General features: G+C 36.0%; 1 protein-coding gene across 2 annotated transcripts in view; it reads left to right on the plus strand.

Annotated features, from left to right (window-relative positions):
• The window catches only part of LOC145664558 (carboxypeptidase B-like), a 98533-nt gene extending 73985 nt beyond the window's left edge, over nucleotides 1-24548 (plus strand). For both annotated transcript variants that reach the window (XM_081731327.1, XM_081731326.1), the window contains exons 8-10: nucleotides 13202-13258; nucleotides 17268-17352; nucleotides 24276-24548. In XM_081731327.1, the coding sequence (XP_081587453.1) occupies nucleotides 13202-13258; nucleotides 17268-17352; nucleotides 24276-24451 (318 nt within the window). In that variant the 3' untranslated portion in view covers nucleotides 24452-24548. The remainder of the gene's footprint in view (nucleotides 1-13201; nucleotides 13259-17267; nucleotides 17353-24275) is intronic.
• The last annotated feature ends 426 nt before the right edge of the window (nucleotides 24549-24974 follow it).

The following is a 24974-nucleotide window of genomic DNA, read 5'->3' on the forward strand; positions in this document are numbered from 1 at the left end:
GCACTTTTTCGATTGTTTCCGGTGTGGTTGCGGTTTTTGACCGTTCTTCACGTGGATCATCTTCGAGAGATGTGCGACCACGTTTTAATTCAGCTGCCCACTTTTTAACGGTTGACATGGAAGGAGCAGAGTCCCCATAAACTTTTGTCAACTTCGGATGAATTTCCGTAGGGGTTAAGCCATCCAAAACGAAAAATTTGTTTACCGCACGATATTCACGTTTATCCATTTTCACAACTAACATCCAAGACGTCTAACTGCAACAATGCCTGCACATAAACAGGGTTGCCATACTCGAGACTCGCGATGATGCCAAACACGGGTCTGAATTATGCTAGATTTTTGTAAATTATGCCTGATTTTCAAAATTATCTTTCCTAACTAATTTTAAAGACACGCCCCTACTTATCTTCATTATTTTATTGAAGTGTATTAACTGCATTCATGTACAAAATTAATATGACGCTGTTAGGAATGATGATAAATGTCACGTTATAGGGGAAAATGGTAGAATTTATATTTTATGAATGAAGAAATATATATACAACATGCCGCTTCCGACGCAGCCCTGAAGCATTTCTTTTAGTGTATTACTAGTTGTTTCCTGACGCTCAAATCCCTCCCCTCTCAATTGAGTTGATTTTAGTTTAGCGTCCCGTTCAGCAGCGAGGCTATATGAGACGTGGACCTACTGATTAACGTGGACTCCGAACCACATGAGCTCCCGCCGGGAATCGAACCCGGGTCTCCCACGCCAAAGGCGCGTACGCTAACCGCTTAGCCACGAGGGAGCTCCTTCCCCTCTCAAGTTGTAAATTGAAAGGAACAGAAACATCCCAGATAATCACACATTCAGGTGTCAGTTGGCAGTAATTAAACTATGGGTAAGTAAATATGTTTTGCAGTCACATTTGCTATTTTTGAACATTTGCGTTTGCTCTGAATTCAACAAAAAATTACAACCGCAGAAATACTGACTGGTTTCATTGCTCCAACCATCGCTTCAACTAAAAAGAATAGTTCCCGACGGTCTTTAAACCATCTAAATTTTCGTTCTTTTTCTTTTTAACAAAGGGTAAAATAAAATTATGCTAGATTTGGCCAGGATGCTAAAGTCAAGATGCTAGATGCTAAATGCTTGTGGATTATGCTAGATCTAGCACCGAAATGCTAGATATGGCTTCACTGCACATAAACTACTTGAGCAGTGTTGCCACAGTCCTACCTCTAAAGTGGGCTGAAAAATAGTACCAAATTGAAACAAAAAGGGCTGAATTCATTATTTTATGCCAGTGTAATACATAGCTTTGTAACACGAAACTAAAAGAGGTAAAGTTCTAGAACACTCTCCCCTCTCTTCCAAGAGTACAAATCAAGAAAGTGCTCGTTTTAAATATTACTTTTTAGAAACATCCAAATAGGAGGACCCTGAACAACCGTGGAAGTAGATGAAACTTTTCTTTCACTGGCGTCACTAGTAAACAACTTACGTTAGCCGGCAACTACGTCAATGTATTTTTTCGTGCTACTATCGTTTTGGTGTAGAATCTTTGCAAGGACACATAAATTATAGACTTACTTGAGCGTATGGTCTTCTACAGAGTATTCAACATTTGATTCAACGTGTATGTGCTTTATTTTAAGATTTCAAGGTAAAATTTCCACCACGCTGTTCTATCTCGTCTCTTCATGAGCGGCGTTGATGTGCCCATCTAGCGTCATTTGTTTCCCAGTATAGTTCGAGTTACGAATTTTCCACACAAAGTTCGTAGCGTTATGCGGTGCAACGTCACAGAATGAACGTTCAGCAGCATTTTTTAAGAGTCCAACACACAGTATAGGTAACGTGAGATGTAGGAAAAATCTTACTGACACATCTGAAAATGTGACAAGTATTTTTGTTAAATAGTGCTGAATTGGATAGAAGAGAACCAAATTTTTCACAAAATGGGCTGAAAATGCCAGCGTGGTACCAACGGGCCGATCAATGACAAAAGGGCTGAATTTGGTACAATTGTATCAAGTGTGGCAACACTGTACTTGAGAGAAGTTGACATTGTTATACGAATAACTGAAAAGCGCTCCCAGGCAAGAATAAAATTTTGCTGATTGGAGTACCATCTCTGGATCATTCCGAGAACTTTTTACTCCGTATATATATAAACAATAACGTGTGTTATTTAGATTCCTTAATTATTTTATCATGTTACTTATTTATACATCCATTTCTTCGTACGTAGCTTCATTATGTATTTATATATTACTTATTATTTATTACTATTTATTATTTTCTAAATTACAATTTATTTATTCTTATCATAATAACTGCAAATCACAATGTTTTTGGAATTACAACAAACAAAATACACACTTATTTAATCACAAAACTTTCTTATGAAAACAATAGCAAGTATCTCATATGCACAGACTTGAAAACTAGCCAATCAAATGGTTTCAAATAAACTGAAACAGTGTTGCCAATTCATTACGAATAAACTTCAATCCAGTGGTACATTTTACATAAAAAATATGAAACTTATATTTTTCTAATTTGTTAACATGGTTAATATACGTTACACTTTTTAAATAATATATGTAGGTTAGAATATTGTTCAATAATATTAGTAATGTAACAATTAACTCCCAGAAGATTTGGGGTTCAAATGTATTCTAGATCTCTCTAACTTTATTTCCATATTTCAATGCTCTTAGTGTACTAGACGCCGTCAGAAATTACACAAGAAAAATCTCTTCTAGTTCTTTATCAGTGGATAGCGTGCCCATAATAGCGGCTACGTTCGCTCGTTGAATGGCCATACTAATGCGTTGAATTAGAAAAGATTTAGCTCGAGTGTCTCCTGATTTAATGGATATACGCTTGCCAGTTTCGTTAATAAATTTTGCGCCCTCTTGATCCCAGGATCCACTAGATTCAATTGCTATTGCAATAAACCAATACTTATCTAGGAGATTAACGTATTTATTTCTTTTTTCTTTTGCTCTTCGTGCAGCGATAAGTCCTGCCTTGGTCGATGAAAATTGTAGATTGGAGGCGCATAAGTGTCTGAGGAAGCGAAATCCCAAATCAACGACTTTCCTTGCTTCCAGGGCACTAAGGTCATACCATCCGGCCCTTTTCCGTCTGAACGGCTGCACCCAATTGGTTCTCTCACTGCTGGCACCCCTGCGGATGTTAAGGCTCTCAAAATGATGTCATTCACATTCGAATGGCGTGAATGTCTGCCGGCACTGCTTTTGCATGACAGACCGTGTAAACCTCTTTGATCTACGAGAGCGTTGCAGCTTAGGCAGTGGTGTTGTTCGCATACATTTGCTTCTAGTCGAAGGGCGGACACTCGGAAGCTTTCGTTGTCTAGGTGTAGGCCAAGAGAAGGTGAAAGTAGAGCTTGAAGCCATGATCCGTTTTCAGGATACATGACAGCAAGCAATCTGGCCTTATCTTCGATGTTATTAGAAGTCTGCAATAATGAATCCAAACGGTAATTCACGATAGGCTCGTCCCAGACCGACCGATTATTTCGACTTTCGGGAGCTGGGGGATCTGACCCAACTAAATTTGACCATCTGGCTATGCAGTACTGCACATCCGGGTTAGTGACTTCATCTTCTCTCTGAAGGAGGGTTCTAATCAATTGTCTTGAACTATAGAAAGAGACCAGAAAAGACGGCATAGCCAAATCCGTGGCGCGACGTATTCCAAGACCTCCATTTCTGACTGGTAATGATGCTTGTAGCCATGCTTCATCACTGAGGGTACAATTAAGAATATTCTCCAGTCCTGTTTTAAGAGCATAGTCGAATTTCTCAAGTATATTATCGTCCCTCCAGGAGGGGGGACAACGTAGAAAATACAACAATCTTGGGATCGAGAAAGATGCTCTGAGGAGATAAAATGCTGAATGTGCAGAAAGTTTGGAAAGGCGTGAAATTAGATGATCTAAAGATGAAATCTTTTCCAGTAATATCTTGCTCCTTGTGTCTCGTGTAAGAGCCACTCCTAGCAGTTCGGCGTTAGAAGATGTTAATAATTTAATTCCAGGCGCCGCCTCGTTGAATCTATCATATAGATTTTGAGTTTCAGCATTTGTTACTCCTAGAAAACCGATTTCGCATTTCGAGTAATTGAGAGACAATCCGATCGATGTTGCTTGTGTGCGTATATGATCTAAAGTATGTAATACTGACTCAGTTTCTCCGGCTATAGTGCCATAATCTGAATACCAAATGTTGAACTCAGTATTAATATCTCTAATTATAGGGTGGAGAGTTAATGCAAATAGAGCAGGATCTAGTGGATCTCCCTGTTGAACTCCACGTTGTGAAAGGATAGTATTATCTCCTATAAAAAGGTAGCTAGGTTGTGAGTAACTCTGGTATATATTGGAAAGAAAGAAGGGAAGTGGCTTTTAACTGAAGACAGCATTGAATCTCGGTTAATTTCGTTGAAAGCGTTTTTGAAATCTATTTTAAGTAGAGCTTTAGGTTGAGGATGTTGAGAGGAATGATACATTCGTGCAGCATGGACTGCGATTTCAGCTCCGTAGGGCACGCAGACTCCTAGCTGGTGTGGGGATAATATATCAATTAATGATTCTCGCATTCTGGAGCATATAATTTTAGCTGTGAGTCGCCTCAACACATTCCCCACTGCTACTGGTCGAATGCCACCACTTTTCTTCTTGAGAGCAATGAGTGAAGCACCAAAAAAATCGGATTTATTACGGCTGGTAATTTTCCTGAAATTACCAGATTTAATAATTCTTTAAGGGATTCCAGCATTGATTTATCCGGAGTAGTTAAAATATCTTCGGAAGATAATAATCTCACTGCTCCTCGTATGTCACCTTCTGCCAATTTCTGTTCGATGGTCTTGATATTAAATGGGTTGAATGTTGGCGATTGACGAGGTTTGTACGTATGCATAAAGGGTGCTGATAGAGCATCTCTATGCGATTTTGACCTAGTCCTGACTCTGTGCTTTACCCACGGAGTGAAATTGGTGACTTTTTCGGAATGTGGTGGAATACAGAGTACTGCATGTGGGTATAGGAAAAGCTCTGTCCAAGGCTCAAGATTGTTAGTTCTCATTACCTTTTGTATTACGCTTGAAGAGATTCTGCTACGGCCAATCTAGCTCCTCGAGGAACTCGGCGAAGAACTGGGATGTTGGCTTTGAGATGAGCGAGTACACCACAAAAGTGAAATATAGTCTTTAGAATTGAAATTTATGCCATCAAGAACTATTTTACTGGATGATAGTGTGTTATTAGAAAGTTTATGATGGCATCTGCGTCTCTGAATAGCTAAACCTCTCTGGCTGAAAAAATGTATGTTGCAGTGAGAGCATGATATACTATTTGGTACATCTGAGTTATCGCCTGTATTTATGCTTTGGATTAGGGTGAAAGCTTTGTGCTGTGTAGCGTTGATAGAGTCTAAATTTGTATTATTGGTTGGATTTTCATTATATAATGGTGCATCGCATAGCCTCATTAGTGGGTTGTCACTTTTATCAAACTTGTCCATATTATTTTGGCTAATAATATGCGTTTACTTAAATGGTATTCATTGTTGAAATCTTTGCTGAATGGATATATTTCGAAATTGACTTAAAGGATAAAGAACTCGTAGTCTGTCTATGGAATTTGGCAGACTTCCAGGTTCCATTTTAAAATTCTTCAATGAATTGGTGACTATTCAACTTGTATCTGTTCGAATTTGAAGAATAACTGAAAAGTTTCCGTTGAACTAGCACTCATTGTTGGAAGATCTCGAAATTACAAACAACACCAACCGCCATTTCTGCTTTTTACCTGTAGCACCGCTATCACTGAACTTATTTCAAAAAGGTTTTGGATATAGTATACGTAAGACCGTCTGAGTTCCAGAAGAAGCTGGACGCTCATACTTTTAGGGATTATTCATTGAGTATCTACGAACTTAGAAAGGGGGTAACAAACCCACTTTCATTTACTTATCCACTGATACGAAAATAAAAAAGAACGTACCTATTTGCCCTTGTACTTTATATGCTATAGCGCATTACATTATATGCAACAAGGATTTTGGTCTGCATCATGATATAAATTTAAAAATATTTAACATTTTTCGAATCGAAATCAACAAAATTTATTCTAGAAAGTAAAAATAGAATGTTAAGCACATATAATGAAGACAACGAAGTGATTTAATTTGGTAACGTATAAATATATAATATGAAGTATCCTCGCGCACGGAAGACAGGGGGTTCTCATGTATACTATTACCAAGGTTTTTACTAAAACTGTCTTCAAAACACAATCAACACCCCTGCATTAAATCCGCTCTCCAAGATGAACCACTCTACCAGAAAAGACAACTCTCACAGGAGAAAACATTTTCATGCATCTATATTAGACAACAATACAATGACAGCATAACAATTTGTTATTTTCTTATCTTATTCTTCCAAGGTATTCGTTAACCTCACTTTTCATATTGCTTATTTTTATTTACCGCTACAGATTACAATCACACAATTAGACTCGTACTTCCTTTCATGAAAATTCATAAAATCCATATTTACAAAAACATGTCATCGATTCATAAGGTTTGGCGGTAATAGTATACATGAGAACGCCATGATGTGCGTTTCATCTGTGTTCTATTACCACTTCTACATGAAATACCATAATTTTTCTACGTAGTGCAATAGTAAGAAGTATCCATGTGCACAAGACATGCGATATGCCTTAATTCCCCCCCCCCCCACACACATAGTCATAGATACTGATGGGTAAATTCCCGGGAAGATATTTTTCGGGAATATTCCCGGGAAGATTCCCAAAATGGGAATTTATCCGGGAATTTATGTACAATCAGAAAGAAAATTGCATTCTATTACTATATTCTTAGTTCAAAGTTGAATTAATTTTTATATCACAGCATATTATTACTGTTGTACCCAGAGGATTCTTTAAAATGTATATTCTGAACGGTACTATGTTACTTTATTAACACTTTATTATATTTAGAGAGTACGCACAGATGTATATTTATTTACAATATGTTCTATCAATTAAATATGTGTGAAAAAATATATAGTAAGTCCTTATACTTTTAAACCGCTAAACAGTTTAAATTTATATGTATGTGAATTTGCTAAACTTGACTCTACTACTGATATTATAAACACATTAAATTTATAAAGCTTATAAACCAATTAGATTAGGTAAATGTCAGAAGATACATGTCTCACCAATTTATCAACATTTGCGCATACATATTTATGTTCACAAAATTTGCTAGATACTTATCTTGATATTTTAGAACGTAACATTGCCATACACGACCTTTCATTCTACTTATTTCTCGAAATTTCATATGTTTATTCACATGCAAAAGAAGTTTGAGTACCTCTTCAGAAATTAGAGTCAGAGATAGTGATTGGTAAATTCCCGAGAAGATATTTTTCGGAAATCTTCCCGGGAAGATTCCCAAAAATGGGAATTTTCCGGGAATTTTTGTACAATCACAAAGAAAATTGCATTACATTATTATATTATGATTTCAAAGATAAATTTGTTTTTATATCACAGGATATTATTATTGTTGTCCCCAGAGGAGTCTTTAGAATGTATATTCTGAACCATGTTATGTTATTTTATTAATATTCTATTATATTTAGAGAGTACGCATAAATGGATATTTATTTACAATAGGGTCCTATGAAAGTAAATATATTTCAAAAATGGTACAGTAAGTCCACATACTTTTAAACCGCTAAACAGTTTAAATTTACATGTAAGTGGATTTTCAAAACTTGACTCTACTACTGATATTATAAACATATTACATTTTTAAATGCTATAAACAATTTTGTCAACATTTGCGCATAAATATGTATGTTCACAATATTTGCAAGTTACTTTCTTATCTTTATAATTTTGCATGTAACATTGCCACACACGACCTTCTCGAAATTTTGTGCGTTAACTCACATGTACGACAAGTCTGAGTACCTCTTCAGAAATTCGATTCAGAGAGAGGAGACAGACCGACGTCTATTACTAACGGTGGTTCAGGGTTTATTAATAGTACTTCATCTCTATTTCTACATAATTTTAAATTACTTTACAAAATGGTTCCTTTTCATCATTTGTAAATTACTACTTTGCTAATTCTGGCTGTTGTTTAGTATTGGGAGCCGGCTTTTGCACCTTCTTTTTTGCGATATTCTATTCCGATTCTGTTTTTCTATGGTTTTATATGTTAAATTATGTTACCAACATTAAATTCAGACAGCATTGCCGAGCGAGCGTCAGCGAGTGAAGGCGGGTTAGAGTCCCACATGGCACATTGTTTTATATCTTCGTTGCCAACAATTCACTTACTTTTCTCACATAAATCACTTCTACTTACCTTTACGGTTTGTAGAAATCCCCTACTGCCCTAAAAAAAAATTGTGTTCGATACTTTCTTGACTACTTGAACTTCACTATCAACTCATTTCTTCCGTAAATCATCATACTTTTTACTAGTTTTGGCCCCCAATACTAAACAATTACCTTGCTTTTTAGTGCAAATGGTAATGGAACTTTAAAAAATCATATTATTAGTTATATAAAGTACAGTAAAAGAATTTTAAATTTTTTAACGTCCAAATTCTTTAAAACCTAGAAGTAAATCATAATTTATTAAAATAAAGTAATTAGTCATATGGTTCTTATAATTTGGAAGATAAAGTAAACAATTGAAAATAAATTTCTTCCCGGGAATTTATAGGTCAGGGAAAAAACCCGGGAATATTCCCATTTTTAAATTCCTTCCCACCGGGAATATTCCCACTGCCCATCACTAGTCATAGATAAAGTACAAGGGCACTACACATGCAGATATAAAGTACAGGTACGTTCTTTTTTATTTTCGTATCAGTCGATAAGTAAATCAAAGTCGCTTTGTTACCCCCTTGGTAAGTTCGTACATATTCAATGAATAATCCCTAAAAGTATGAGCGTCAAGCTCCTTCGGGAACTACAAAGGGGGTAACAAAGCGACTTTTATTTACCTATCGACTGATACGAAAGTAATAAAGATTGTACCTGTATATTTTATATCTGCATGTGTAGTGCCCTTGTACTTTATCTATGACTGTGTGTATGGAGGGGGGGATTTAACGCATATCGTATGTCTTGTGCACATGGATACATCTTACTATTGCACTACGTAGGAAATTTATGGTATTTCATGTAGAAGTGGTAATAGAACACAGAAGAAACGCAGATCAGGGGGTTCTCATGTATACTATTACCGAAATATATTCTAAATTCTTATTCAGAGTCTTGTCTGTTTAGCGGCTTCAGAAAACTCGTCAAAAATCTCGGAAATTGGATTTAGAATGAAGTTCCTAACTCGTTCCTAACTTTCTTTTACTTGTAGGAGATTTCACGTTCATTATAGTATTAACTACAATTTCTTCTTCTTTTAACAGATATACTGTACATTCACACCAAAATTATTTTGCACTGCCAATCACCATTCTGTAATCTTTGGTGCAGATTCAGATTACCTCAACTAATACAAAATACATTTAAACTAACACATAACATTGAAACGCAAATAACAAACATAACTGTGCAGGTCAAATATAAATAAGTCCCATTAAACAACAGTGACCTGAAAAATTGTGATGTAAAAGCGAAAGCTGAAGCATCACAGAAGCATTAGCCGCACAGTTACATTAATAAAGCAATTCCCAATTTTAATTTTCTCATCAGTACATATAACTTTATTAACGAGAGTAATTAGATATAAAGTTTTATTTTCGAGGGACGGAAGAAGAGAAGAAAGTATGGTGGTCGTGAAAAAAAATGAATTCGAGATTTCACCAGATTTACACGTTTTACAGCCCATAGATACTGAAAAATGTTTCTTTTTTAAACGTTTTACATGAGACTCAAGCAATTTTGTTCATCTATATATATAAAAGAGAACGCACAAAATCCTTTGTCCGCTCATCACGCTAATACGGCTGAACCGATTTCTTTCATTTTTGGGGGGTTGTTAGGATTTGGACCCTAGATGGTTTTTATCATATCACTTTAATTTTCAATTACCAGTGTCTTGAGATAATTGACCAATCAGGTGTCAATACGTACAAAAAATCCTTTGTTCGCTCATCACGCTAATACGGCTGAACCGATTTCTTTCATTTTTGGGGGGTTGTTAGGATGTGGACCCTAGATGGTTTTTATCATATCACTTTAATTTTCAATTACCAGTGTCTTGAGATAATTGACCATTCAGGTGTCCATACGTACAAATCCTTTGTTATTAGTTCATCATAGGTATAAAAATAAACGTATTTATATGCAACCCGCATGACCCTGTGACTCGGCGGGTTAACATAACTGACAGGCGCTATAAATCACTTGAAAGCGAAAAAGTAAAAATTATCTAAGTAACAAAGTTTATTGCGTTCCGGGATGACCGCAGCGAAGCGGGGCGGGTTGGGGTGACCGCAGCGAAGCGGGGCGGGTTAACATAAATGACAGGCGATATAATGTTAACATTAGTGCAATCTTCTATGGTTTTTATCATATCACTTGAAAGCGAAAAAGTAAAAATTATCTAAGTAACAAAGTTTATTGCGTTCCGGGGTGACCGCAGCGAAGCGGGGTGAACGCTGCTAGTATTTTCATAAATAAATATTTCATTAACATTGAAATGATGAAAAATATGAAATGAAACCTTTGAGTTTTACTCCGACGGTTGGGCTAAAGGAGACGGTGATTATAAGAAATGAATGAAATGGTGGAATGAAGAAAGTGGGAGGAAACGGGAGAACACCGAGGAAACCCACGAGCACGGTGTTTGTCCACCACAAAGTCCACACGGCGCGAGCTGGGATCGAATCAGGGACCCCAAGCACCGGAGGTGAAGGCTCAACATTGAAATGATGTTGCATAAGTAACTTCCATGAGACTATCCAGATGAATAAATAATTTGCACTTGTAGTAAGTATTCTGATAGTTTTGTGAAATAAACTTTTGCGGTTTTGCTATTTTTATATACAAATACAATATTCCATTAATAACCCTAACATATGGCTCAAGTCAATTTCTTGTGAGAAGAATCTACAAGAGATAGTTTACTTTTGGGGTAGGTTTTCTTTGGGTGAAGCTTTCCGAAAACGCTTTTTAATTTTGTTCGTATTACACAGAGAAACTTTCAGGTCAACATGATTTAGTTTACGGAATTGGAACAAGAAAGTTTAGTGCAGTAGCTTTATTTATTTAGAAATGTGAAAAGGAAACTATTCATTGTAAAATATGTAGTAAAAAGAGTTTCGATACTGATAAAAAATTAAATTTTTAAATTTTACGTTCCACGTTTATGCCGGCTAGGTTAGAGACGGTGATAATGAGAAATGAATGAAATGGTGAAATGAAGGAAGTGGGGGCAAACAGGACAATCCCGAGAAAACCCATGCACACGGTGTTTGTCCACCATAAAGCTCACTTTGCGCAAGATTGGATCGAACCAAGGACCCCATGCACCGGAGGTGAACGCGGTACTCATAAAGAGTCTCGCATATCTATTTGTACAGTTAAGGAAAACCGCAGAAATGGACGGCATTTAAATATGCCTGCACTACCAGACGATAAAGAATCGTTCGTAAGGATATTGGTCGCATAGCTTACTGACATGCGGTGTATTTTTATGGAATCATCTCCTTGATTTTTTTTATTAGCTTCCTTTAAATTTCAAATTGCTTACGTAGGTGAAGTTCATTTTCACGGTCAACCGTTGTTACACAAGTTTTGCTAAGATTTGTATCAATGCTTTATGATTTAGCTAGAAACAATGAATTGTTACCATGCGAATTAATAATATTGGCATGAATTGTTACCATGATAACAATATTGACAGAATGAGCAGATAAAGGACCTGCCAGAATTGTCACGATATTTCAAACTGAATCTTTGTTTCGTGTTCCTTGGTGCTAGAAGTAATGACATGGGTCTATGTGACTTGGAAACCCTGACAGTACCAGAGACACCATCAACATCTGCTTTCGGGTCATGGATTTCCTATCATATTGGAGGATTAACTTCTTTCACTCGAGCACTATACTCGAGTGAAAGATATTGGAGCAGTATCTTTCACTCGAATTCTTTATCACGTCTGAAGATGAAGACAAAAAAGATTATGAAAATGATTCGAAAAAAATTAGAATGTTTGAAGTTAGGTTATCCTTTTAATATTTTGAGAAACATGTAAACAACAGGCTTCGAAACATCAGTAAGGAACAGAACAAGCTTGCTTATTGGTATATGATGTCTTATTTGAGGCTGAAATGAGATCATTAACCAGAAATTACAGAGCTACGGATATGGACAAACTTTAGTGTTATTTTAGCTCCAATGGAGGCAATTATGGACTTCAACAAACAATTCCCCCAGTAAGTGTACCTTAACAGTGCACACAACAAATACATATGCAATAAACGAGACCAAAATAATCTTCCGTCTCTGCTATCCCAGGTCTGAATTTTGTCTTCAATTTGAAAGCGACAGTCAATATGAAAGTATGTGAACAATATGTAGTTTAAGGTTCAAAATACGCTAAAGGACAAGAGCAACTATTTAAAATAAAAAGTTTTCCTATCTTAACGATATTTAAAAAAAAAAAGATTGAAATCAGGGTTAAAAGAAGTAAAGATGTTAATCTACTTGGTAGTAGCTAAGATTTGGATAATTAATATATATATATATACATTACTTCCTGGAGCTCCCGAGACAACTTCAATTAGAACCAACAAATAAATTTTTATATGCACAATTGGACGTGTCTCCTAAGATGAAATTGGCCATGTTTGGCAATGTTAATCAATATGACAATTCTGTGGGTTTAGTTATTTGGAGACATATAATCGCAGTGGCGTATTTAGGGGGGTGGCTTCCGGGCTTAAGCCCCCCCTAAATCTTACTTAGTATAGTAAAGTAAATTAAATATCTTGCAGAATATTCACATTTCCAGGCAAAGCCCCCCCCCCCGAAAGTCAGCAAAGCCCCTCCCGAAACAAAATCGTAAATACGCGACTGTATAATCGCATTTCTTCACCATGTAAAAGTGTTCGATCAAACTATTTTAATGGTTTCTAAGATTGAGAAATAATATATTTTATTTCATATTTCAGTCTATTGTATATCCATGGAGTTACGCAAATATACTTCCAGATGATTGGCAAGATCTAGTAAGTAAGAACTATTTTTTTTTTTTTTTTTTTTAATGTTATGTGTATGAAGAAAATACTCTAAGAGAGTAATGTAGTAAATTCACCAATCATGAATTCAAATGTCTAACAGTGAAAGTACAAAACTTATGATCTGTGTTTCACAGAGGAATTGTCATTTCACATGAACTCGATATCTTGTAAACAACCTCGTATCGAATAGGCAACTACTTTTATTTCGTCTTATTTTCTTACCAGAATCAAGAAACAAAAAGGAAAACCTTTTATTACTGGCTTATGCATCGTCAGCCAGGATATAAAACCTATCTGATAGTCTAAACTTATTGAGAATTTTGCACACGAGATGACATTAGTCCCGAGTGTCAGCCTATATGAGTCGCAGTGAGTTAAGCCTATTGTCATTTGACAGCTGACATTTAAAAGTAGTAGATATTCAGAAAATGTTAAAATTCATATTTTTAATGAGACTAAAGCATTGCACTGTGAAGATAAGTACATTTTCTGCAAAACTGCGTTACAGTACGAACTTTCGAAAAAGGCGAAAAGGCTGCACTGGCCCATAAAGAAATTTATGCCGTTTAGAAGCAATATACGTTATCGAAAGTAGCAGCAAAAAGATGGTTCAGTCTCTTTCATTCGGAAAATTTCAATATTCAAGATACACCTCACAGTGGGCAATTAAGCAAAGAAAAGCGGATGTTACTCTACAAAGGTTGAGCTTGATTGGCATGTAGTCATGACATCGCCAATCTAATCTCTATTATCAAACAGTGTTTAACCATTTGGAGACAACTGGCCATAAAAAGAAGCTCAACGTTTGAGTGCCACATGATCTACCTAAAAAAAATTAGTCTTGGTTGAATTTCTGTCTGCAAATCTCGATTGAAACGTAACGAACTCGAGCCATTTCTGAAGCGGTTAATGGGTGATGGAAAGTCGATAAAATCCGACAACAATGTGCGAAAAATATTGTAGTCCAAGTGAGGAGAAGCTCCATAATCTGTGACAAAGCCCATTCTGAAACCCAGGCGTTTGGTGGGATTGTAGAGGCATCGTGATTGACAAGCTACTGCTTCGGGCATAACGATAGTCTCGGATCTATATTGTCGGTAATTAGCGCGAGTTAACAAACGGAAAGAAACAATCCAAACTGCTCAACAGAAAGGCGTCGTATACCTGGCTGTAAACGCCGAACCACATATATATCTTTAACGACCCGTCAGAAATTAAAAGAACTTGGCTGGGAGATTTTAATGCGTCCGCCATATAGCTCGGATCGTGCACCGTCAGACTCATTTGTGTCGGTCTCTGCAGAACTTTCTGAATGTTGTTACTTTCAAAAGAGTCTGTAAAGACACATGTTACGTATTTTTTTTTTTTTTTTTTTTGGGCTTGAAAACACAAAGGTTTATAGCGACCTTAATATGTGTTTCCAGAAAAATGACAGGTCATTGAACGAAACGGTACATATGTGAGTTCATGTTATTTTCAAATAACAATAAAGTATTCTCAATTTGACCTCCAGAGGCTCAATAGAGTTTTAGACAACCTGATTTCATTAGAATTATGTGATGGCATTTGATTGTTTAAATACTTTAGCTTTAATGTCCCAAATGCTATACCGCGTTCATACCTATTCGAGCATTTCCCGTCCAAGTATCGCACAACACCCCGTCCCCCCTACTTGAACTATCCAAGACTCGTCCGGGCGTTTGTATTTATGACATGATCACAATGATAACGATAAAAAGAAAAATATTCCGTATTGCTTCTACATTCGTAATTAAAAAGAAAAATGTCTAAAACTTCTATAAAACTAGAACAATTCATGGAAACAATTCATAATAAAAACATGTACTCGTGTTATTTTGTTTGGAGGGGGATAGATACTCACTCAAGTATATTTTGGTTATTCCACCACGTGGAGAACACTTGCTTGCAGAATACATTTCTATCTTACAATATATTTCTCTCTCAGTAAGAAATATTGTGTTTATTATTATTATTATTATTATTATTATTATTATTATTATTATTATTATTATTATTATTATTATTATTATTATTATTATTATTACAGTAAAACCTGTCTTCAACGGACCTTTATTAAACGGAAAACTGTCTTAAACGGAAATATTTCACGGTCCCATGAATTTTGGAGAACAAAACGTGTAAAAAGTCCCTTCATTAAGCGGAAACTGTGTTACGCGGACAACGGAAAGAAAAATAAACATTTAACGGAAAATTCTGAGTTCCGGACTACAGCGTTTAGAAGATGTTTAGACATTCTGTGAGACATATACATTACACTGTCTGCGATAAAATGTTAGTTGTTTTGTTAAATATTTCTGGACAGTGTTTACCTTCCCCAACCACTACTCATATTCACCCCCAAAAAATTGCCCTTAATCCCCGCAACTTAATCAAAAATCATACGGAATGTCGGAAAGAAGAAAACGAGATAGAGGAAGAAGAGGAATACGATACCGAGTTCGAAGAAGAGTGTAGAATAAATACATATCAAGATGCTCTCAGAAGTTTAAAGGAACTGAAAAATTTGTCTTACGGAAAAATTATTCTGATTCACTTAGTTTAATTTCTCAGGCTAAAGTCTATGCGGAAAGTCAAGCAGCCAAGCAGCAATGTACACAGAAAACCCTGCTTGGCTATTAGAAAAATAAAGAAAATGTGTGCAGAGTATATTTTGTGTATTTATTCGTAGAAGAAAGAAGTACTGCAATCGAACAATGTACGTAGAGCAATATATTTTCTCAGTATGCCCCTTTATAAGCATGTATTTTTTTTAAAGAGGAAAGGTCTACCTCCACTAAGCGGAAACCTGACTTTAACGGAAATTTTTGCAAGTCCCGTTCGATTCCGCTAAAGACAGGTTTCCCTGTATTATTATTATTATTATTATTATTATTATTATTATTATTATTATTATTATTATTATTATTATTATTATTATTATTATTATTATTATTATTATTATATGTCGTTGGGAATTTTAACAGTAATTATCAGTCATTCCATATCTTCCAGTAGATTTTGAAATTCGTGAAAATAACCCAACTAATTTGACAAGATTTCATTTTTAACACACATGAAAACATATGTGCATTGTCTTGTCATGATATTCCACTCCAAGGAAAACATACATCTGTAGGGAGCGACCGCTAAGACAATAGAGAAAGTGTAGAACACTGGGCTCAGCTGGTCGGTATGCGACGTAAAAATAGGCTTCGAATCAAGGAAAAGAGAGGTTAGGGAAATTAAACATGCATGTGTTGGCAATGTACGCAAAATAATGCATCCAGCAATAGTATGCCTGCATAACGATGAACAACCGTTTTGACATTCTTGTTGCCTGTTACTAGCACCATTGCTCTAACTCAATCAACTATTCTCTCAATAATTTTTCCTCTCCCTGTGGTTTATTTTGAAGAAGACTAGCTGCAAACTATGATCTTTCAGAGGATTCAATTAGGAATGACTAGTTATATAGAAAAATAAAGTTAAGAGAGAAATTACAAGTAGGACAAGTGATAACAAATACTCAACAACTGAGTATTAATGTCTTCATTTTTCATTTATTTACTTGCGCAGATCAGTTAAGATTCTGTCCAAGTAAAAATGTAGTTTGACTTCTTATGGTATGAAGCTGTTGCAGTTAAATGTGTGATTGGTGAAAGTTGTGGATTTCTTGTTCAATTATCTTCATTCAGCAGGTCTTGGTTATCTAATCAGGTCACAACCATACAACAAATGCTGATCTATTTAAAATAAAATTATTTTCTTATCAATTGTATTTTGGTAATTATTTAATAATCATCGTCTTACAACTGAGTTTCTTTTTATAGTCAATTATGTCTTCGTCTATTTAAAGAATATGTAACAAATATACAAGAAAGCTATTCACTTCATTGACAATTTGTATTCATTATTACTAAGTGAAATTTGTGTCACAATTGAATAATAAATAGTTATGAACACTTTCTGTTTCAAGCAAACCCTTGCAGAAGAGGCATCAGAAGCTGTTTATGAAGTACATGGTAATTATTATATTCCTGCGCATTCCCCTGCGATATTCGGTAAGCACCACATGATAAAGTAATCTATTTGATTCAGTTTTGATACGTTGTGGTACCGCTAGTTTAAAAGTAAAGATAAAGATTTGAGAGTGATACATATGTAAGAATAGAGTAGAAAATTGAGGAGACTTATTTTATTTCCACATAAAAGAAGATAGAGAATTCTGGCTTTCAACTCATCATCATCATCATCAGGTATTTTTCCATTATTGGTAGGTCACTTGCTGCAACTGACTCTCTCATGATTACATCAGAGAACTGATAAGGTATCACTTCTAAAGAGTTTTAGGACCTTGGCTATGGCGTCTTTTCACTACCAACGTTTCAAAATGATTTGATGTTCGTGATCTTCTTGAACTTTTCTAAAATCTTCAGTGAAGTAAACATATCTGTTAACAACACCTTTCTTAGGTCGCAACTTCTCAAGGAACACCTAAGTTATTTACCACATGCTCAGAAAATCGTTAATTTGAGCAGTGGTAAATGTTAAATTTCCAAACCAACGTTCGAATTCAAGTTATTCTGATTCCATAAGTAACATTGCATATTGATTGTTTCTAAGATTCAACAATTTTGAAGTAAATTTTGATCATGTTTCAATTCGTGGTTTATGGAAGTGTTTTATGAGTTCGGGAAGTAACTGTAATAAAAAACAATATTCTTAGTATTCTGACAAGGAACTGACATGAACGTGTCATCTGGACATCCGTATCAAACCTAGTCCATTCGATAAACATAACAAAGATATGTTCATGCACAAAAAATTAGGTATCATGGACAACGGAGTAACTCCCTGGGACCCATTAACCCTGTAAGTATAAAGAAAATCGTAGACTTGCAGTGAAATAGCTATTGCATCAACACTGTTCATTGGAAAGTCATGATTTATAGTTTATTCTCTTCAGCATGAAACAAGCTTTCCAGAGGTGCTATGTATTGGGGCACATAACATACTTGAACAGGGAAAATCGGGATAATATCAGGAAAATTTCCTTCAGAAATCCCTTCCATCAACTTTTGACCCCTCTGGAGTAGCCCCGGATAAAAACGCACAATCCATGTGTATCTAGAAAAACTTATAGGGGATAAGAAATGTGTGTACCAAGTTTTGTATTGATAGACAGAATAGGTATGAGGGTAAAGCGTGTATTGGTATACGTGTATCCTAAATTTTTTCCAGAAATCCAGTGGTGAAATGTTTTTGGCTCTACGTCCAACCGTTCAAATTTTTAACCGATTTTCTACCACTGCGGGTAATATGTGGCTCACTGACCAATATTACAGTAATTGTTTAATGTGCCATCCCTTCTTAGCAATCGTTAAATGTATCCGCTGCTGCCAGTCATCCATTACCCTGCTCAGCATGTCCTCAGAAATGCTGGCACACGAGTCAATTATCCTGCGTTGCAGGTGGTTAAAGTCCGTGATCTTGCTAGCATTACAACGGATTTCACATAGCCTCACAGAAAAAAGATCCAATGAAATGAGATCTGGGAAACGCGATGGCCATTCCACAGGTTCTCACCGGCCTATCCATCACTGTGGGAATTCCTCATCGAGGTTCACGAGCACATAATCCGAAATGAGGTGGTGCCCTGTCATGTTGATAGAACAAAGGGAAAGAGCTATCCTCTAATACGACGGACTGTAGAATCTCCTCCTCGAGCATGTTGTGGTAGGTAATTGGATTTAAATTACCCTCGATGAAGAATGGATCCATCACAAGAGTACCCCACACATCATATCACACCACACCATCATAATGTCTGAGCCAAAGATCCGAGAATCGTCGTACCAGTGTAGATTGTTGTAACACCAATATCGGCGATTTTGCTTGTTACTCGGCCGACAAAAAAAGGACTCATCCGAGAACAGCATGTCATATGCGAATCGAGGATTCTGTCTGATTTGTTTCGCTTTCTACTCACAGAATTCGACTCGGCGGTCTGGATAATCCTCAGTTAGATATGGAATAGCTGTATCTTGTATGGGTGCCACTTATGCACAGATATGATTCGCAGAACGGACGTACGGTGTACTCCACATTCTTGGGCTAGGCGACGTCTAGTGCTGGTGGGACTTTTCGCGAACGATGCCAATACAGCAGTGAATGTAGCTTCGTCAGTCGCTGTGCAAGGCCTGCCTGATTGTGGTTTGTTTTCCACCGACCCGGCGCCCTTAAATTTTGCTATAATTTTCCACACTGCACTATAGGAAATGGACCACCGTTCTGAGTGACGAGAATTGAAATCATATGCGATCTGTCTGCTACTGCTCTCTGCTGAGATCAACACGATTTCTATCCGCTCAACCTTTGTTAGCGTCATTCCGTGTTAAGTCACCTGAAACAAATGAAAATCGGTTAAAACTTTCCAACAGTTGGTCGTAGAGCCGAGGTGTCATACGTCTCGAAAGAAAAATGAAACGAAATCTTTAAGTTTAACGTCACACGGTTGTGCCGGTTAGGCTAAAGGAGACGGTGATAATGAGAAATGAGTGAAATGGTGGAATGAAGAAAGTGGAAGGAAACGGAAGAACCCCGAGAAAACCCACGAGCATATCGTTTGTCCACCACAAAGTCCACACGGCGCGAGCTGGGATCGAACCAGGGACCCCAAGCACCGGAGGTGAACGTTCTACCACTGAGCCACTGCGCCCCCTATGTCTCAAAAAGATTTTCAATCTTGTCTGCTATCATTACTTTTTTCCTTTTTTCCCAATTATAAACGGTTTGGATTTTATTTGGGTGTTTTCACACTTTTGGACTACCCTGTATTGAACAGTAAAAATAAGCTTTCTCAAGAGAAAGAAATGTAACTTCCGACAGGCACGTAGACAAGAGGGGTCCAGGAAATCCGGATCCCCCTTCGAGACCGGAAATGAAAAAAATAAGGAAGGATTAAAAGCTACAGCAAGCTTTTGGTTATTCTTTCTTATGAAGAGACTTGTATTACTTGCAATACATGGTGGCGAATGAGCGGAAATCCTGGAAAAGTTAGGGAATTTGAAATTTCTAGAAAAGTTACAGAATTCACAGAATTTCTGCTACCAGTCAGGAAAATTTCAAGCTTTAGAAAGCATATTGCCGTTCTCTAGCAGTGTGAACATTTTTTATCATAATTTTTCGTCATCGCTTCTCTGCAGTATCAAACATATTATTTTAGAAACAATTTTCTTCTGCTCCTTTAACCTGTCATTTGGAACAGACAGTAATTAACGAAATAACGAAAACAAAAATGTTATGTGGAAAGTTCTGATAACATTTGATTGAACAGAGAAAGGAACACAGATATTGTAAAATATTTTACAAATCATCACGCGCACCGACTACGTGGGTGCGGTGTCTTCCCACTTGCGACAGTCCTATTTGCGGCAGGAACTGTTAACTGTCCTATGAGCGACCGATTCGATCTGTTAACTGCCCTATGACTCACCGATTCGTTCATACTAAGATAATGGAAGAATATAAGGTTCTCTCTTCTTTAACTTGTTTCATGCTAATGTGATTTAGAACCTAACAAAATGTACTATGAAAAATTTCGCTCTACCTGAATTTAATACGTGAGAATGCTCTCATTACATTAACAATCTTTTATACGTTTTTCCTAATATTATATTTTTGAATTAATTTCTATGAATACATTGACTATATCTATGATTCTAATATAATTAAAAATTTCATGTTAAAATGATACGGAGCATAAGTTTAGATTGAATATGTTTATGGCATAAGAAAGAAATCAGAAAGAGGTAGGGGCGCCCGAAGAAAATTTTCTAGAGAGGGGCATCTCCATGGTTGCTGTATCACATCTGGTATATCTGGTATTTGATATACGTGGTTTGCTATATTACGTATACATTTTTGTGAGCCAGGGGGGCGCCCCTGCCTTCTCATCGGGCGCCCATAGAAAAAAGGTGTGCACCTTTTGAGGATATCAAAGAAATCTAAAAAACACGGTTTATTCGAAGAAATTATTACACAAGTTACAAATCTCTCGCAGGACTTAACAGTTCGTCTAGTTATAAGGGATTATTTCAGATTGCTACACGACAAGCTTTTATTTATAAGTCAAAATAAGGGAGGATGGCAAATTAAGCAATTAGTTTACGTTTTAGTAGCTTACAATACGGGAGAAGGTAGTTTAAAGAGTTTGTTTACCTTTTGGATTGTTTAGAGTGAACTGCATTGTAATTGGTGAGATTGGTTGAGAATAGCCAATCAGATAGATGTAAGGGATCTCAAAAGCTATCTTTTATCATTGACATTTTTTTTTTCATTTTATTCATAGTGTCTTAGGAAGTCTAAAAAGTAGATAGTTGGCGAAACTGTTACACGTTTAAGTTTTTCAAAATAAAATATATTACAAAATAAAATATATTACTAGTGAGTAATTAGATTTGAATCAAATTAAGAACAGACAACAGAGATTTGGAAGAAAGGGGATATTACAACTGGATTTTCAATAATTACATAGGAATATACTTTTCATGGAAATATCCCTGTTGTCTCGTTAAGTTATTTGATATGTTTTATGTCAAATGTAACTCAAAATTAAAATAAGTTTTATTTGCACTCACAGTAGAGGAAATATATATTTGACGAACAGTATCACTGTCACGTACACATTTCATACCAAGGTTGTTCGAGCGTTAATAACGCCAGAGGCAAACATATTTTACGAGATGGGATCATATCATCTTCCATAATCTCAATGTAAATGAATTGGTCGCTCATAGGACAGATAACAGCTTCTGTCGCTAATAGGACTGTCGCTTCTGGGACTAATTCCGTGGGTGCTCCTGGGCTTCAGCACCCACACAAATAATCTTGTGGGTGCGACGCATCCACACGATGTTTAGTTCGATAGAAACAAAATAAAATAAATATTTCTCACTTGCCATTAACAAAAAATAATTAGCATTTAAAACATTGAGATGGAAGTTAAAATTCCCTACTAAATCCTACCTAACGAAACAATATATGTTGCCAGTAAAATAGTTTAGAATGATCAAGCCCCTGTTGCGATGACCATAGTATTTCATGTCACGGACCCTCCCCCCTTTACGAAATCCTGGCTACGTGCCTGCTTTTGATGACTGTTCTGTGTGTTCTGTGTAATTAGTTTCCTACATTCTTATTCTTAGCATGCAATGTCTCAAAAAGACTACATGTGACTCACAGTAAAGCAACAGTTGTTTTGATGATCCATTTGTCGAATGATATGAGTATTTTGTAGTATTACTTTACTATATCATCACACAACGTAAGTAATTTCTTTCCAATTCATTAAATGGGGTCGAATTTAAGATCATTATTAATAATTTTGTAACTTGTAAAACAAAGTGAGTGTTATACGTAATGTGATGATGATACGTAAGAATTTATTGAAGATCGAAGAAGCTAAAAAGTCATAATAGTAGTTAGATTAAATAAGCATAATTTGTTCTGAACGTTTGACATTTTGAAATACTTTCGCTATACCTCCCTCTGGTATATGGTAGGGGCTGTAAACTAAACTTTTATTCTCAGATACTACAATGAAGAAGCAATGTCTACTCACACTCTATTGTGAATGGTTACCTTTAACCAGCCTAAACCCATTTCTGGTTCGCTGTATACTTGTTTAAATAAAACAGTGAATTTACTGTGTTGGGAGATTTAATGTTAATGTTGGATGTATGTGTTTCAAATGGTCCTAGTAGAATACACACGATTTGCCGATAAACGCAAGATCAAATAATGAGCAAGACTAACCTGTCTATAGTCCAAGTTGGTACTGGAACACCTCTTGATAGCAGTGGCGTTGATCCTGGAGCTCCTGCTGATTCTGTGGTGTTGATCTTGATGAGTTCTACATGTTGGAGGGTGTTGCGATTGCAGCCTCTGTTCTTTCCTCTAGGTGATGTGTGAATTAAATGTACGGTTACTAGACCAACATTAGTCTCGGATGATAAGTAATTTCTCAGTCTAGAGATGAAAATGATAAAATGATGGCAAGTCTCCAAGATGACTGACTGAGACCTCTGGGCAGAAGTTAGTTCATTCTCAAGATGTAGATTTACTTCATGACGAATAACTTGGCTGGTCTGGACCCTGACTAAATGACTGAATGACAGCACCTAACGAATGGACCCTTACTCAATGACTGACCCTTGACTGGCCACGAAGCATCCAAATCCTAATATTTTATATAAATTAAACACTTCCTTAATTCATTGTTCTTCTCATTTATGAATTGCTTCCTTTTTTATTATTTTGGTATCAGATGTTTTTCACCTCATGGCTTGCTCAATATGTATGCGTAAGATGAGATTGTGACAACTCACGATTCTACTAAGTGTTCTTTGAAAACATACGGGAAATTACAATGTCAGTTGTTTCTTAACATTTTTGCATTACAACATATTCATGAGTTTGCATTTACATTCTGTTTGAGTATAATGCCTTCGTATTCTTTTATCTTTTAAAACTTCTTCCTTATTCCTGGTGCATTGGCCTAATTGACATTTGAGCATTGAACTTTACAATTTAGAATATTTTTACAAATACAGAAAAATCAAAGTGATGCTACAATACCCTAGTTCTAATTTTGACAGTTTTAGCGGGTAAAACCATTAGAATAATCTCTTTAATAACTTTGCTGTAATCTCGAGGAATGCTCATAGATAATAGAGTACTTTTTTTCCACCAGAACGATGTTTGTGGAAAATGAAACACTGAAGATATTCCATACTGCATAGTATGGACGCGGGCTCCAAATAGTCCATAAGTTGCCATGGGGTACCAAGATTGGTAAGGGATAATAGTTCATGAATTCACTACCGTCATTTAGTAATTCAAACTTCTGGTATAATTTTAAGACATATTTTAAATTTCAAGATTATTTCACATAAATCTCTAATACATTTCTACCTGTATTTAGATATAAACGCTGGAGGAAGTGACGACTGGTCCAAAGGGGGAGCAGGCATCAAGTATTCGTATACTTTTGAGTTAGGAGGCCATGGATTCGATTTACCTAAATATGAAATTTTACCTGTGGCTGAAGAAGCCTTTGCTGGAATACGAGCATTTGGAAATTATTTTGCCAACAAATAGGACAGTGGGAAAGTACTGTCTATGAAAATTGAATGATCTGAATTTATGATTAACTGTATCTTTCATTATTTTTCGTAATAAACCTCATTGGTGAAGATTCGGTGATAATCATTACTTGGTAATTATGGACACGTTAATCCTTTGATAACTTTCTATTCAATGTATACTTATCTAATTACAAATGTGACAAGATTCCAATCCTTTATAAAATCGTATTTTGTAATGTACTATTCAATGAATGACCTATTATTCACGCATAACATAATGTTATGAACCACTGCATAATGTATTGTTTACATGAGTCAGATACTGCTACTCTAGCCAGTTAAGAACTGAATAATTGCCATAATAAAACTAGAAATGAGAAAATAATTTGAATGAAGAATTCACTCATTTTATCAACATTGAAACATTCCTCTTTTTTTTTTTTTTTTTTTTTTTTTTTTTTACCGATTAACATACACAGAAAGTTGATCCGCCTATACTCGTATATATAATTCGGACATTAAACTTTTACCAATGT

Source organism: Thermobia domestica, chromosome 11 (assembly GCF_964235325.1).
Source record: "Thermobia domestica chromosome 11, izTheDome1.hap1.1, whole genome shotgun sequence".
Taxonomy (NCBI): domain Eukaryota; kingdom Metazoa; phylum Arthropoda; class Insecta; order Zygentoma; family Lepismatidae; genus Thermobia; species Thermobia domestica.